Consider the following 15,370-nt stretch of genomic DNA (forward strand, 5'->3'; position numbering starts at 1 on the left):
CGGATGAAAAGAACTGACACAATCTGTGGTATTTCAATTCATATGTATGTATGAACCAATGCTGTGCTGAAAGTGAATACTTTCCAAAGATGAGGATGTCAGGCAATCCCCATAAGCCAACATAGCAACAGAGAGGTTTGGTCATAGACATCACGATGACTGTACACTGTGCATGTGTAATCTGAATGTTCGTCTTGGATCGGAGATAAAACAGCAGCAGATTTCTCATGAATCTTCCAAACTGCAGTTATTTCACTGGAAAGAAATCCAGGATTTCCACCCAAGCAGTTGTACAGTGATGGCAAAGATACACAGAGTAATTGCTGTGACTCTCTCTCCTGCTGTAAACAAGATGTGCTCACTTGGCCATCATTAGCAGTGTTGAGACTTTAGATCCAGGAATAAGACAGATTAAACTAAAGATCCTTACGGGTTGTCTGTACTCTGATTAGACTGCCATGAGTGCCATGTCTGATGACGACGTGACCTACTGAGCACAAACAAATTACTGTCTTGAAACCACTAACGAATGGATTCCTTGTGAACCATGTTTTGAATTTTCAGCTTTGTTCTTTTTATTCATTTTGTGGATTTTCAAGCAGTCAATATGCAAAAATACAAGATTATTGAAATTGTGAGGACACATATTGCTTGCATGTATAAAAATCTCCAGTATGAAGCAAAGATTAAGTATTAACATAAAAACTATGACTGTACCAAAACAATTTCAATAATAAATACTTTTAGCTTAGTAGTTGATTAAAGTGAGAGCTTGTGAAATAAGAAATAACACAGGTTTCCTTTTACAAATGAAAAGTTGCTGCCATTTCAGTACAATCAGGATTTGCTACTAGAGCTTTAATTGGTCTGATATGAGCTTTGGGTAACTTTTAGTGCTTTAAGTGTTAGCAAAGTGACGCCAAATATTTCTCTGTAATGGACACTACTCAGCCAGGTCTCTGAGTTTTCTCTACTTTTGTTACTGTTGCACTATGCTGCAGCATTTAGCATTATCCCACATTTGTCCCTTGTGAAAATAATGGCTAATTTTACATAGTCTCTCACTTTAATATAAATAACTGTCCAGAAAAGCAGCTCAAATTAAACTTCAGTGATGATGTGTGCACACTGTGTAGAGTCAGATCAAAACTATCCCCTTCAGCAACCATCTCAACTCTATTCTACCTAAAGTGCAATGTGGCACTACACGCAATATCTATTGTTCACAGTGCAGCTAATCCAAGTTTCTGTATGTAAATGACAAATTCATAGAAATGTGCATTTTATTGCCAAAATGGGTGTGAGAATGAAACAAGGTGCTTATTATTCGACGCTGTCTGCTCAGCAGCAGAACATTTTTCAGAGTAACACCTCCCTGACCTCTGACTGTTATGACAGTGGGAGAGTTAAGGAAAACAGGGAACTCTGGAGGGTCCCTTGCTGCCTCCACCCTTCCTTAAACACTCTGGGACAAATAATCTGTCATCAGTGCACTGGAGTGGGGCACAGGGGAAATTCACACTGGAACTACACATTTCTCTGATCTCTAACGAACCAAAGAGTTAAGCTGGCTTCAACATGTGCGCACCACACTGCAGCTACACCACACCTCCTTACTGTCTGCTGCACTGTCTGTGGCTCTCCACCAGAAGCTTTTGTACACAATGTTTTAACGGTGAGCTTCGGTCTGGGAGTTACAATCAGCCTGATCCCTTGATACTGTAAAAGGAATTCCTTCAGATTACCTCTGCTGAAATCAGTGACTGACCATCAGCTGATCCTAGCGAACACCATCAGAGCTCTTGAGTCCATTCACACTGTGCCGTGCTCTACTGCTGACCAGCTGTGCTCCTTTCTCCCTCCAACACAAGGACCTCTTCCTGTTCTGGTTTCTCTTTTGAAAATAAACTCGATCACAGCTTGTTCTTGTGAATTTGAGGATTTTTTTCAAACGCAGCTATGTGGCCATGCACACAAATAAGGTTCACAGTGGGAGCGTTCCTGAACTGTTGAGTTGAAAGCCTAACCGATGTTTGGGCGGATTTCCTTTAGTACCGCCTGCGCCCTGGCCTGGTTAGTAAACGCAAAGGGCCTGAAAATACTGAGGCTACACTTTCAAGCATGAGGTAAAGAGAGAGTGTAAAGATTAATTTGTGTAAACCCTATCTGAAAATCCCCATCACTGCTACAGCAAGTCCAAAGTTGATCCAAGTCTGTGGCCCAACATCTGATGCATCATTCATTTTGAAAGGCATATTGCTTCTGTCAGTATTTGTGTCTTGGATCTTTTGCTCTGTAAGATGGTAATTTTTCACTGTTTTGGTGTAGTTTTTCTCTTTGGAAACACACTCGTAGGTGCCGTAGTTCTCTTGTGTCATGGCAGGGATGAGGTGCAGGCAGTTAGACTGCATTTGTAGGCAAGGGCTGCTCTGGCCTCCATGCTCCCAGGTGTAGACAGCATGGTAAGAATCTATGGGACAGGACAGATAGAAAGGGACACCCAGGGGGACGGAGTGACCGGTCATCTGATCCACAGGTAAAACTGTCTCCCGTTTGACCCGGTGTACTTCCTTTTGTTCTAAAAAACATAAACAGATAAAATAGAGATGTGATCAAAATGTTTTGAGCTCTTAGTACATGTGCTTTATGAATACCAGTCTCAGCATTACTTACCTTTAACTAATGTATTGCACACACTTATTTCCCCATCCATGACATCCTGAATGCCTCCACTGTGAACAAAAACATAACAGATGCATTTTTTTGTGAGAGATGATTGACTTTGACATTGGCCTGCCGACCTTTTTAATTTTGGAAAAAGCTTTTTTTTTCTGGTCCTGCATCAACATGTATTCTTATCTTTGGCAGAAAGGCGACACCAAAGTGTGTAACAGAAGCACCGATCTACCAGAGGATAGCTTGTTAGTGTCACGTTATGCCTCGCCGAGGCCTGAGAAGTGCACTCATGTATGAAGGTGCAGTATCATCAGGGGCCGATAATAAAGGGCGTGAAGGACAAAAGTAGGACTTTCACATGGTTTGACTCCCTGTGCAGCCGATAGTCAGTGTTAATGATCTTAAGGAAGTGGTTACTTTAAGCCAACCAATGATCTTGTCCTAAACCTAGACCTACAGTCACCTGAAAAGCTTTAAAAGCATATTTATTATTGCTAACTTAACGTTTTCATGCCATGGCGAGGCAAACCATGACGCTGACAAGGTGAACCAGCGGATCTATAACAAGCTTTGGTGTGATACTGAGTTCCAGAAGGACAAGCAGAGAGCAGCTATTTCATATTGTTGACTCTAATACGTTGTAACATGAAAAGGCTTTGTACAGAATATCAAAAGTCTACTTAAGAGCAACACTCTGCCGTCCACACTTACGGGACAGTCGGGGTGCATCCATGCTCAGTCCAGGCACAGTACGGGTCCTGGGCCAGAACACAATCTGCACAGGTGTTGTAGTACTGCTGACACCTCTGGAGGTCCACGGTAAAAATTTTCTCTGAAAAACCCACCACTAACTTTTTCTGAGCAGAGGGAGACAGAAGCACAATTATTTTGAAAGTCTAATTGGACGTCACTAACGGGATCTACTATATTTATTATTTATACTTGACTGCTTGTTGAAAAATGACAATGCACAATGTCTAACATTCAGATGGCATTATGAATGATCAGCACCTTTTTGGAGTCGAGTTTCAGTGACTGTATGGTCGAACGGCTGGAGAGTTGTGTTTCAGAGATGATGAAAGGTTTGGACCCAGCCTCTAACACTTTATGGATCTTGCCAGAATCTGTGGAAACAGCACACAAAGGACAATTTATTTGTTGTTATTTTGGGAGTGACACTGTGTACATATTTTTAGCCCATTGTTCCTTGAGATTATAGACAATGCATGATTACAAGCCAGAGCAACAGGGAAACACGAAATAAAGTAGCGAAGACTATCAATATGTTGAAGAATGTCTTTTTTTTTTTTTTTTTTTTGGCAGTCAAAACATACCTGTGGATAGAAGCAGGATGTTATACATGTGCTGGTCTGCTGCCTGGACTTGATCCACAACTATCTTGGTGTAGTTGTTGCTGCTTACATAAAATGGGGCTTTATAATGCATGGAGTGGACCCAGTCAGTCATTTCTGGGTGTTCCTTCACTATATTGACAGTGGTCAGTGGCAGGCTTCTGCTGTTTTTTACACACTGAAAAACACATGGACACATGTTTTTATATTCCAAAGTGGTCTGTGTACTGTAGGAAATGGGAATATCAGCTAAATGTTTATAGGATTCCTCAGCGATACAAAACAGGCATCCAAAGTATGAAAACAAGTCAGACACAAACATTTCATCACGCTATAAGCTGAATAGATGGAAGGAAGGTGGTGGTTTTCTATACAAGACAGCCGCAGAGACCATGTCCTTTGTGGAAAAGTTATCACTACTGAATGGGCCAGTAAACTGTTTACTACAACAAGAGGAAATTCTGCAAACAATGTTTGTGGGGCCTTTTTAGTTCCTCAACCACAGAGCTGAACTCTAGTAGACTTCATGTAAAAAAGAAAAAACTACTACAATCAAAATCAACAGATGGAAACACTGAAGCACACGTGTTGGGGTTCGGTGAAGCAGACACACACTTTCCATGTCTCCACCCATTTACGTAATATGTTTTTTTAAAACCCACAGCCCTATGCGACAACATGTGATATACACTAGACAAACCACAATAAATGTGAATGAATGTGTTATGACGGCACAAAACATAGCAACAAAACAGATCCTTACTAATCCTGGCCTTGGATTGGGGATGTCCTTGTTGTAGCCTTTGAAAGTTGAGCTCTCAAATATGTCCTCAATCATTCCCACTGAATAGACGCACACTGCTGTGGAGTTCCTAGAAGGCAAATAAAATACCTGAAGTGAACTGTAACTGGATAACTGAGTAATCTTAACAGATAATAGGGTGTGCTACTCATAAAATGGCTCATACCAAATTCATGCAACCCAATCAATCAAACAGTTCAGACCAAACAGCACTGCTAGTTTTATAGAGACTTGTTCGAGGGGTAAAAGGGCCGCGCCCTCGGCCATGCAGCTTGGCCCATACCGAGGACAGAAAGTCAGGGTATCTCTGCCTTTGCTGCTCTTTGCTAATCCTATTAAAACCTCTTCTGCAACCCACTGTGTGGGTCAAAAGCTACAGGCCAGAGTTATTTTTGTCTCCATGAGCAAAAAAGCATTTCAAAATGCTGAGCTTTCAACTTTAAGTGAGTGCCATTCTGTGTCGCCCTGTCAGCGTGTTGCTCGGGTTGTTGCTTAGTTGCTGATCATAAAGGAAGGGAAAGTGTCTAACCAGCTGCTTGTGAAAAGGGCATAGACTCTGGTGTCACGCCAGTCTTTGGCGTGCATCACGTAAATATCTTGGAGACGGTTGAAATAGAGTGACTCCTCTGGAAACCCACAGACAAGCCGGGCCTTGAGGAAAGATGTCCACATGTTCTGGAAGAATCTTTTTGATCCACCTTCATCTACCTGCAAAATGAGACCAATGAATGACATGAGGAAGACGCTCTTTCGCTTTTCTTGCAAAGTGAAATTCATCAACTAAGAGTCACTTGATAGGACTGTTTTTACATGAACCATGACATCTGGGATTAAACCGCTTCTAGGGCAAGTCTTGTTTTGTACACATGTCAAATAACAAGGGTGTTGAAAAGGCTGTATTTCACCACAGTAACAGCATTACAGGTGAGTTAATCGAGGAACAAGAGACCTGATTCGTTGGTACACTGGACATTAATCTGGTTGAAGACTTTAATTATGCCTTGGTCAAAGTCTGGCATTATATTCACAGAGCTGCAGGATATCATTGTGCCTACTGCATCTTCTATCACCCTTTGTTTTTTTTAGCACAGTGCAAATAAATAATTTCTGATCCTGTCACATTACCCATGGCAACAACCTGCACCCTCAGTATGAATATATCAATATGAGCCACTCTACTGGAAAAACATATAAATAGTGACTGAACTTAATCATTGTTCCTGGAATAAATGACGGCTAGAGTCAACATCAAACAAAGTGGTTGAGACAGATGGTGCCGCATCTCTTTTGTCTGGGAAATTCAGGAGGGGTCACTGTAGGAGACACAGCAGACTCTAATAGAAAACTAGAAAACAAAGAGCCAGCACCCCACCCACCTCACTGTGGCCATGCTGGGCCTTTCATCCAACCAGACCAATGACGGTTGAACAGTTGGGATGGATCGATACCAAATATTTATACTAAAGAACTACTAAGTCTTGTTTTGAATACCATTACTAGCATAAATAGGACTGATACCATCGAATTCATCTGTCTCAAATTAAATGAAGACTCTTTGTGTGCGTCTCTGCAGGAGATGTGTGCACCAACAGCAATCACCTTGTTAGTTTGGAAAAATACTAAATGTTTGGTAAATCTCTCTGTGATAAGGAAATATATTCACAACCATGAATCAGATCATTTATTTTGATCATAAATCATGGGTCATCACTTATCCTATATGATAAAAATGATGTTTTCATGATTAAAACACATTTGCATTGATAACTGTGATTCTAGTCCTGCTGTTGCTTTATACTGGATCATATCCAAATCATGTGGTGTAGCCCACCCTTAGTCAAAGAAAGACTGACTCATGGCCACGCCCTTCCACTTGCTGAAATGAGTATTATGAAGCAATATAACTTCAGCTTATTCCTCAAGAATAAAAACTGTTTGATATTTCAAATAAATATCTTCAAAACTAGGAAGAGTTTTCATAGAATTCACCTACAGTACTGGAGTCCATGTGAGTGGCATCTACCTTCCTACCTGCCTCTACCTGGAACAAGATTTGGATGGCTGTTAGCTTGATTACTGAGGCTGAGCTGAAGAGATTTGCGGGAATTTAGTAATCCAGTAAGATGAAGGCTCCACTGATGTAAGATGAGCCTCCTCCGGTGTCCAGCGTACCTTACAAACTCTGGCAACCCTCGATATCCAGGGGTCGGCCTCCGGGTTGTGATCTGAGTTCTTTTCACGGAAAAAGATGTAAATTTTCTCATCATCAGGGTCCTTCTCCTGCTTCACCCAGGATGCAGAGATGAATGTGGGCTCTGTGAGGGGAGGACATGTTTACTCAAGCATTTCACAGTTTACACTGCCAGCAGAAAATATGTGATGAAAAAAGCTTCGCATGCGAAAGCAAAACAAAAGATAAGTAAACTGTGCAGAGGAGTGGACTGAACAGTGTGAGGTGAAGCCTTAACAGCACTGTTAACCCTTACTGATTATGGGTTTATGTTTTTGTATTTCATTTGGTGTGCTCGCACATCACAGTACTAATGGGACTTACAGTGTATCATTCATCATACATTATGAATTGCCATCAGTCAGTTACCCACCTGAGACCCAGCTGTCATACATCCAGACATTAGTTCTGCTGCCGGCTTTCCTTCTGAATTGTAATGAACTTCCATCAGCGTCCAAAGGTGCTGCTGAGTATAGATCCCCCTCTAAAAATAGCAGACGGAGACATTACATGAAACGGATCAAAAGTGTTCAATTATTGAGTATATTTCTGTGCAAAATGCACCAGCTTGCCAACTCTGCTCTCACACATTTGCTGATGTGGTTATATAAGCACTGAGTCACATTTTTAAACCTTCAACATAGCATGTGCTGGAAGCTGTATTTAACATACCTACTGTAAGAGAAAAGTAGTTATGTGTGTAGGTGAACGGAGAGATGCCTGTCCCCTCATAGCTCTCCACTATTTCATGAGACCGATTGCTCACTGAAGAAAACTGTAGAACAGAAGGTCAACAGAATATTGTTGAAGACAACAGCGATGGAAAAATAACAAAGCACCGAACACCTGTCTGAAACCACACACAGGTTGCTGATTATAGATTAATTGCAACCCTAGCCATTTCACCAACAGCACTACGCTTCAATCAGCTTTGCCTGGCTGTTGCCAGTAATTAACCAACCACAAAAACTGCAGTGTGTCAAACAGATGTGACATAAAGTGCAACACATATTAAGAGATGTACACAAGCACTCACGAGCTTCCAACACTGTGGTTTTTGTCCATTTGTTCCACAGACAAACAGGCTGTCTTGAAACTTCTCAATGACTGTAATGACATTGTCACAGGGGCCCTGCAACACAGAAGCTGTTATTACCAAGACATCACACAGAATGAGCCTCCATATTGTTCAAACTTGTTGAGCAGCCATTCCTCATACACACATCCTCTCCCTCCAGTTACTAACCTCTTTGCACTGTCGTCGCCCTGTTGTGTTCAGAGGAAATTTCTGCAGGGGGCAGGAAGTGGTAGATGAATTAAAGTTTTCACTTGAAGGTAGTTTCAAATGAGACTTTATGAACAGAAAATCAACATTTCAGCCCTTATCAGTTACTAACCGGTGAAGAATGTTAAAGCTCTGCCTACAACCTGGTGTTTTTGGTGCCTGCATAATGTTTGAAATAGCTGGATGACAGATGAAAATGAACTCGGGGCTGCCAATCTGAAAGCCATTCTAGGTTTTCTGTCTTAGAATTGCTCTCTTCAGCAAAATCTATTTCACTCAAGATAATGTCTTCTGCTCATGTCTTCTGGCTTCAGCTGCTCCTATCCATTAGTGAAAAGAAGAAACGTCTGTCTTACGGCCAGAACAGAGGCCACATTAACGCCATTTCACTGGAAAACAACCGACAAACATCCAACCATTATTCTTTCAATGATAAGAGAATTAATTTGCATGAATTTTGTGGCTTATTATAGAATCTTTTGGACGTCATCAGGGTTTGTTTGTTCACCCCCAGTAGTTAATCAGCAGCGCCTACTGACTTGAAGCTGCATATCAGCTGACTTTGAAAGGCTGTATCTGTGCTGTGAGTGCTGCCAGACAGACTCCTTGTGTAACAAAGGGTCTGTGACAGGCGTCTGTGACAGCCATCTGTTACTGTACAGCATCTCATTATAACCCAGGCTGCATACTCCACTGTCACCCTAAACCACACTGAAATCAAGCTGGGAGCCCATCAATAAAGCATTAGACAACTTGAGGAAGAGTAGGTGAAACAGCGTAACAAAAAGGTCAAAAGGAGTGGTTCAAAGTCTATTAGATGAAAAATACTCACCTCTATAATGTGATAGTCACCTGCATCAAGTTTTAGCACAAAATCTGTCCCTCCAACATACATCTCCTCAGAGTCCTCGTGATAGAAGAGCACAGTGTGGTTCTGAGAGACTTGGTATTCAAATACACCATTTGTCATATCTGAGGGAAGATCAAGAGTCACACTTTTAACCTGCGAGGATGTTAGTGGTCAACCATGTCAATGACTGCATTGTGTACCAACATCACAAGAGTAAAGTCTAAACTGAACTGCTCTTAAAGAGGACTTACAGACAGGATTAACTCTGTAACTGCTGTTTCTGAACGTCTCCACTGATTTTTACACACTGAGCGCGTCTAAAACGCTGCAGAAAACTAACTGTGGAGAAGTGACAAGTGAACCTACCTTTGCTCAACACTCTGGGATTATCTTTAGATCCGAGAGTCGGTGCGTCCTCCCAGCCAACGCTAAGGACTAGTAGAAAATCGCCAGCAAGACAAATACACATGGAAACAAATCGCCTCATGTTGCGCCTTAATTTGTGAGTATTTATGTTAATTCCGTTCGTACTCAAACAGCGTCTGTCCACAGTCTGAAAAGAGCCGCAGCAGCGCCAGTCTTAAAGCCAGGCTCCTCCTCCTACCGTCCTCTCGCAGTAATGCCAAATTAGGCTGGTGCAGAATATCTATTTATTATCTTATTATCTTATAATATCTTATTATTATCTATTTAAGCATGAAACTCTGGAAATAAAAACATCTTGCATCCTTTCGAATAGGCGAGGAGTAACGGAAAAAAATGGTGAATATATTCGTTTACCCACCTGTGTCATAAACTGAGGCAGCGTTGACGCAGGCGATGACAAAGCCATCAGATTACTCAGGTGCTGTGTCCTCTGTGTGTATGGAATACCACGTACTAGGAGAGGAGAAAACAGGTAATTTGTCGCCTCACCTGCAATGGCGAGCCCAATACGCGCCGCAGATTTCTCCCGCTCAGCGCGCCTCCATGGCGCAGTCACCGCAGGGACCACCACCTGCAGCCCGTGCGGTGGTTGGATGGCCCTGCAAGATTGTCAAAGTCATTAAATTACGACTTGATGAGGTTAACAGCAAAACCCGTGTAGATCTATGAAATAGAAAATTAAATGTGTAATGGAATAAAATGAAGGTAATGAAATATCATGTAAATGTGACACAGTAGGCTACGTTCAGGGACTCTTATTAGGTGTTTGTGCACCATAGAGCAGGAGTGTTTATTACTTCAAATTGCGTATTGCAGTAGGAAATGTGAGGAAAAAACTTGTGTTGTAGGGGTATGTGGAGGGCGAAACTACAGTAACAAACGTCAATGAAAATCATATGAGTGACAAATAACAACGTTTTTTGCAATTCATATGCAAAACCATAAGAACTACAGTAAAAAGACAAACGTCTTGATGAGACTCATTACTATGAGCGAAATCATATGTGGTATATATCATATCGTGGTACATTTGCAGCCTGAGCGATTTATATTGGCTCTGCCTGCTCGATCCTACAAAAAGCCCACAGCAAGGGCATTAGCTGTGATATGAACAGACAGCCTAACGCACAACCTAAAGTACTTTTTTCCCCACAGATTTTATAGCACAAATGGAGCTTCTCTGATTTGGAAATCACAGTCTGTCTACTGACTCATCTGATTTGAATCATACTCAGACTGACTGATATATTTCCTTTTCCACTGTTCTCAATATTACTTCCCCATTTATTTATAGGCATGTGAACATTATCACAAAGCTTCAGCTGCTATGGGTCCTTTTGTTCCCAGCAAAAGCTTGCATTATACAGAAGAGTGTTGAAGAGGCAACCCTTCCCTTTGACACACTGATGCTTTATATTGTTTTACAGGCAATGAGTAAATAGTTATTTATGCTTTTTGTTTGCAAAAAGTCATTCACAGGCAAAGAAATGTCTTTTCTAATATATTGTGTAATGTTACACATTATGGGGGTCAATGGACTCATGTGAGATGTAGAGACAGTGTTGTACCGTTGACTTCACACTTACATGATGTGGAAACACTTGTGGTCAGTCGCTTTGATGAGTTAAAGAATAAACATGAGCCTCAGCTGTCTTTAGATTTAGAGGTCTATTATAACACATATCTGATATCAGAAAAGATCTTGGTGCAGCCTCTGTACATGGACACAGTCAAATACCAAAGCTTTACACAGCATGTCCCACACCATACAGAATCACGAATCATCATGCCACTGTGAAGGAGGCAGGAGACCGTGTGGGTTACACTCGGTCAGCATTGTTCCTTATTCAGTATTATCAGGGGAGTCTGGCATGTACAAGGTCTTCATCTTATCTAAACCTTGTACCCAAAATAAAATGAAGAATGCCAAGTGTGAAGGACTCTGAAAAGGCCTCTCAGGCTAACATCAATGCATAAATGAAACTTCAGTTTCTCCACATATCATATGAAAATCTATTGTATTTAACCATGTTTTACAGCTGGGACCCCAAACAGAGCTAATGTATTATTTGTAACAATTCCTGTTTGGGTGTCTTATTAAACTTTTTTTTAAAGAAGAAGAAGAAAAGAGGCCTGAAAGCAAAGCACTTTTTGTGACTAACAGTTGTCTTTTGGTGCAGGTACCTTAAGTGCTGCAGTGCTGCTTTGGCCAACTGAGACACTTCACCCAGATCAGCTTATTCCTTTCCTCTGTGGATTTAGAAAAGCCTGGCTGTGCTTTTATCTCCTCCTATCTCCAGACTGAACTGCTGCAATTACTGCAGTTTATTCAGGTATCAGCAGACAAAACATCCAAAGACTGTACCTTATACAAAACACTGCTGCTCAGCTTTTAACTCCCACTAAGAGACCACATCATGCCAGTTCTTGCTGCCCTTCTTTGGCTACATGTGAGTTTTGTGAACTTGGTTTTAAAACCTCAAATGTTCAGACTCCTGCTTATATCTCTGATCTGCTAATTCCCTATGACCCTGACGGCTCGTTGAGATCCTACTAATGGTATCAAGGTTTCAACCTGCTACCAAAGGTGACTCAGTCTTTGCTGTCAGCTGTGGAATTCCCTATGCAGGCAAAACTAAGTGTCACGGTTTAAATGTCCTCTTAAGATCTCCTGTTGTATGACTTTTTCTTAAATGATGGTATTTGCTGTGACTATGTGACTTTGCTGACTTTTATTATTTGACTTGCTGTAAAACACATATGGTACAAACAGGAGTTATCGACGATGTCATGCAACATCAGCACCATAAACTCTACCAGACGAGGAGCGCCCCGCCCCTCATTTCCATCGGCCAATCAGATGTGAGGAAGCTGAAACTTCCGCCTCTGAAGCTTGTTTTACCCCGTGAGGCTGCTCAGCAGACTTACAGCCATGGTAAACACATTTAAGAAATGTATAATTTAACACTAGTTTGCTCGTTTAGAAGCCAGTTTATTTATGTAACAATTTAGTCGCTTGAGTTATAAATGTTTTAGGTAATTATTCACCTCAGCACTCGATGTTTACTCCGGCTTTCAGTAGCTAGCTAGCATGCTTAGCTAGTAGCTTTGAATGATGGATAGTTAATGTGAATACTAGCGTTACAGTGTTTGAGGTTACGGTGTTTTGTTATAGTAACGTTACACTTAACAACACTTGTGGTGTCTTGTCTGTCGTAGCGGTTCCGTTTCTGTGGAGATTTGGACTGCCCTGATTGGGTACTTGCCGAAATTAGCACATTAGCGAAGATCGTAAGTAATTACAGACGCCCAACACTTAAAATAAAGAAGTATTATGTTTTTGAGTATTTTCTACTAATACGCCTGTCCTCTGCCTCACTAATGTAACAGTCAAGCGTCAAAATGAAACTCCTCTGTGCTCAAGTGCTGAAGGACTTGCTTGGGGAAGGCATTGATGTAAGATTTTAACATAATTCCGCATAATCGCTCGTCATATGCACAATGCAGTAACACTGATTAGTGCTGTGTTTTATTTACTTATTTGTAGTACGACAAGGTTTCAAAGCTTACTGCAGATGCAAAGTTTGGTAAGTCTCCCTCACTTCTTATACTCATGGTAGAAGACATATTGTTTTGAAGTACTCCATTACAACTAGAGAAAATATTTCTTAAATGCAGAAGTATTACAAGAAAATAGCACTTACAGTATCAAAAGGAAAAGCACTGGCTGTGCAGAAAAATGGCCACTGCGAGTATAATAATGATTGTTATATAATGCTTTTATTTAAGCAGCATTTTACAGCTCTAGTTGGTAAAGGGGAGTCGACTTTAAATGCTGTTTGGGGAGTTAAATCTACAACAATGCATCATGTTTTATAAACTCAACATGTTTTGCGTGCAAAACCTTAATCTCCACAGAGTTACTAGTAACTATAGCTGTCAAATAGATATAGTGGAGTGAAATGTACTGCAGAGTATTTGCCTCAAATGTAAATATGATGTACATGCACATAGTTATATTCCACTACTGTTGGTTCTGCAATCCTGCTCATAATCAAAAAAGCCTTTTAACAATTAAACTTGCTTTGTTATAAAACATGCATTCATGACAATCCATTTTGCAGAGAGTGGGGACATCAAAGCTAGTGTGGCCGTGCTCAGCTTCATTTTGTCCAGTGCAGCAAAGCATGATGTCGACAGTGAATCTCTGTCCAGCGAGCTGCAGCAGCTCGGTCTGCCTAAAGGTTAGTCCACTGGGGTTCCCTGTGTTTGATAAGAAAATGATGATTATGTTGCATATTCTAAGCCCAAACCGATAAAATCTAAACAATGGCCTCGTTTCCAGAAATATACAGGCCCCAAATCACAGCCTGTTGTGTTATTGTTGGAGCTTACTGCATTGTATCGTTGTCAGTTATGTAACTTAAGCGTCATAAAATTCAGCTGGCACTTGAATGGGACACAGTATGCACACAATGTGCAAAGAGGAAATGCAGTGGTGGTGCATTGTGACTTTGGTGCATTAATAGTATAAAACAGTCACAGTTGACTCTCAGCCAGCTTAAGACTGTGTTTTCTTTTTCAGCGTTGTGAAGATATCCACTTTATTTGATTGATGTTAACTACTTTTCAGTTACTTTGTGGCCATGTCTTTTTTCTCTTATTGATCGGTTAATGCTGCATTAATGTCTTCAGCTAATAGTCTGGGTTGAAACACTTTTGTGCGATTATTCCCTTGAAATAAATCTCTGCTTGACTCTTAATTACACAAACATCCATTCTTTAGAACACACAACGGGACTCTGCAAATCATATGAAGACAAGCACTCCGCGTTGCAAGACAAACTCAGAGAGACGAGCCTGAGGCGTAAGTACTTCAGTCTGTCTTGCCCTTTTCAAAGTCGAAGACAAGTGTAACTGATGATGAGAGCTGTCTTCTGTGATGTGTCTGACTCAGCACTGACCGAGGCGTCCATTCTGCTCTGCAATAATTTTCAGTGGGACGCCTGGACAGTGTGGCCTGGCGCGTCGACTACACTCTGAGCTCCAGCGAGCTGAGGGAGGTGAATGAGCCAGTGATTCAGCTTAGACTGCAGACACAAGGAGCAGAGTCAGGCTCCTCACAGACCACTGTTGTTTCCGTTTCTGCTGACAAGTTCAGAGTCTTGCTTGCAGGTTAGTTCTGCATATTGTCAACACCACACTGCTTTTCTCACATTTTTTTCCGTTTGAGACAAATGTATTAGCCAGAATGATGCTGTGATACTTCTTTCCCTCTGTGTCTTTCTGCAGAGCTCAAACAGGCCCAGACTATGATGAATGCACTGCAGTGAAGAGAGGACATTGATGTCGGACCTCAGTGTCCCATCAAGAGTCAAACAAATGACGCTGATCGGCTGCCAAAAGTACCATACTTACACCTTGTACAGTGTACAGTGTAGTATTTTTGTAGGAATTTGGTCATGTCATTGGTCGTGTGAATGCATCTGCATTAATTGGTGGAAGTGTTTCCAGACTGAGTGATTCATCACTGAATCAAGAATACTGATTGGACTCTTTTTTTTTGTAAAATATTGTATATTAATTCACTCATTTTTGATGCTGTTGATAATTGTTGCTCGTTGATAACTGTTTTTACCTTCATGTGCCCCTAAATAACAAAATAAAATGTAAAGCAAAATGTGAAACACTGAGATTTTTATGTCTGTGCCTGTTTCTGTAAGGCCTACATATCCCAGCATGCACTGTG

General features: G+C 41.2%; 2 protein-coding genes across 3 annotated transcripts; one reads left to right on the forward strand and one right to left on the reverse strand.

Moving 5' to 3' along the window:
• Positions 1-553: 553 nt before the first annotated feature.
• sema7a (semaphorin 7A (JohnMiltonHagen blood group)) lies at positions 554-10,224 on the reverse strand. 2 transcript variants are annotated; one of them, XM_070973017.1, is made up of 15 exons: positions 9,980-10,224; positions 9,562-9,630; positions 9,178-9,317; positions 8,307-8,348; positions 8,097-8,192; positions 7,733-7,835; positions 7,434-7,544; positions 7,003-7,145; positions 5,360-5,538; positions 4,792-4,900; positions 4,011-4,206; positions 3,688-3,800; positions 3,388-3,533; positions 2,674-2,732; positions 554-2,578 (listed from the first exon to the last, which is right to left on the reverse strand). In XM_070973017.1, the coding sequence occupies exons 3-15, from the start codon at positions 9,313-9,315 to the stop codon at positions 2,163-2,165; spliced, it is 1,851 nt and encodes a 616-aa protein (XP_070829118.1). In that variant the 5' UTR covers positions 9,316-9,317; positions 9,562-9,630; positions 9,980-10,224; the 3' UTR covers positions 554-2,162. The 2 variants fall into 2 exon arrangements, with proteins under 2 accessions (XP_070829118.1, XP_070829117.1); XM_070973016.1 differs by lacking the exon at positions 9,980-10,224 and having other exon boundaries at positions 9,562-9,790.
• A 2,170-nt stretch (positions 10,225-12,394) lies between these two features.
• On the forward strand, positions 12,395-15,315 carry commd4 (COMM domain containing 4). The gene is made up of 8 exons (XM_070973019.1): positions 12,395-12,556; positions 12,841-12,912; positions 13,012-13,077; positions 13,169-13,208; positions 13,746-13,865; positions 14,408-14,488; positions 14,620-14,796; positions 14,914-15,315. The coding sequence occupies exons 1-8, from the start codon at positions 12,554-12,556 to the stop codon at positions 14,952-14,954; spliced, it is 600 nt and encodes a 199-aa protein (XP_070829120.1). The 5' UTR covers positions 12,395-12,553; the 3' UTR covers positions 14,955-15,315.
• The last annotated feature ends 55 nt before the right edge of the window (positions 15,316-15,370 follow it).

The sequence above is a fragment of the Chaetodon trifascialis genome, chromosome 10 (genome assembly GCF_039877785.1).
Source record: "Chaetodon trifascialis isolate fChaTrf1 chromosome 10, fChaTrf1.hap1, whole genome shotgun sequence".
NCBI classification, from domain to species: Eukaryota; Metazoa; Chordata; class Actinopteri; order Chaetodontiformes; family Chaetodontidae; genus Chaetodon; species Chaetodon trifascialis.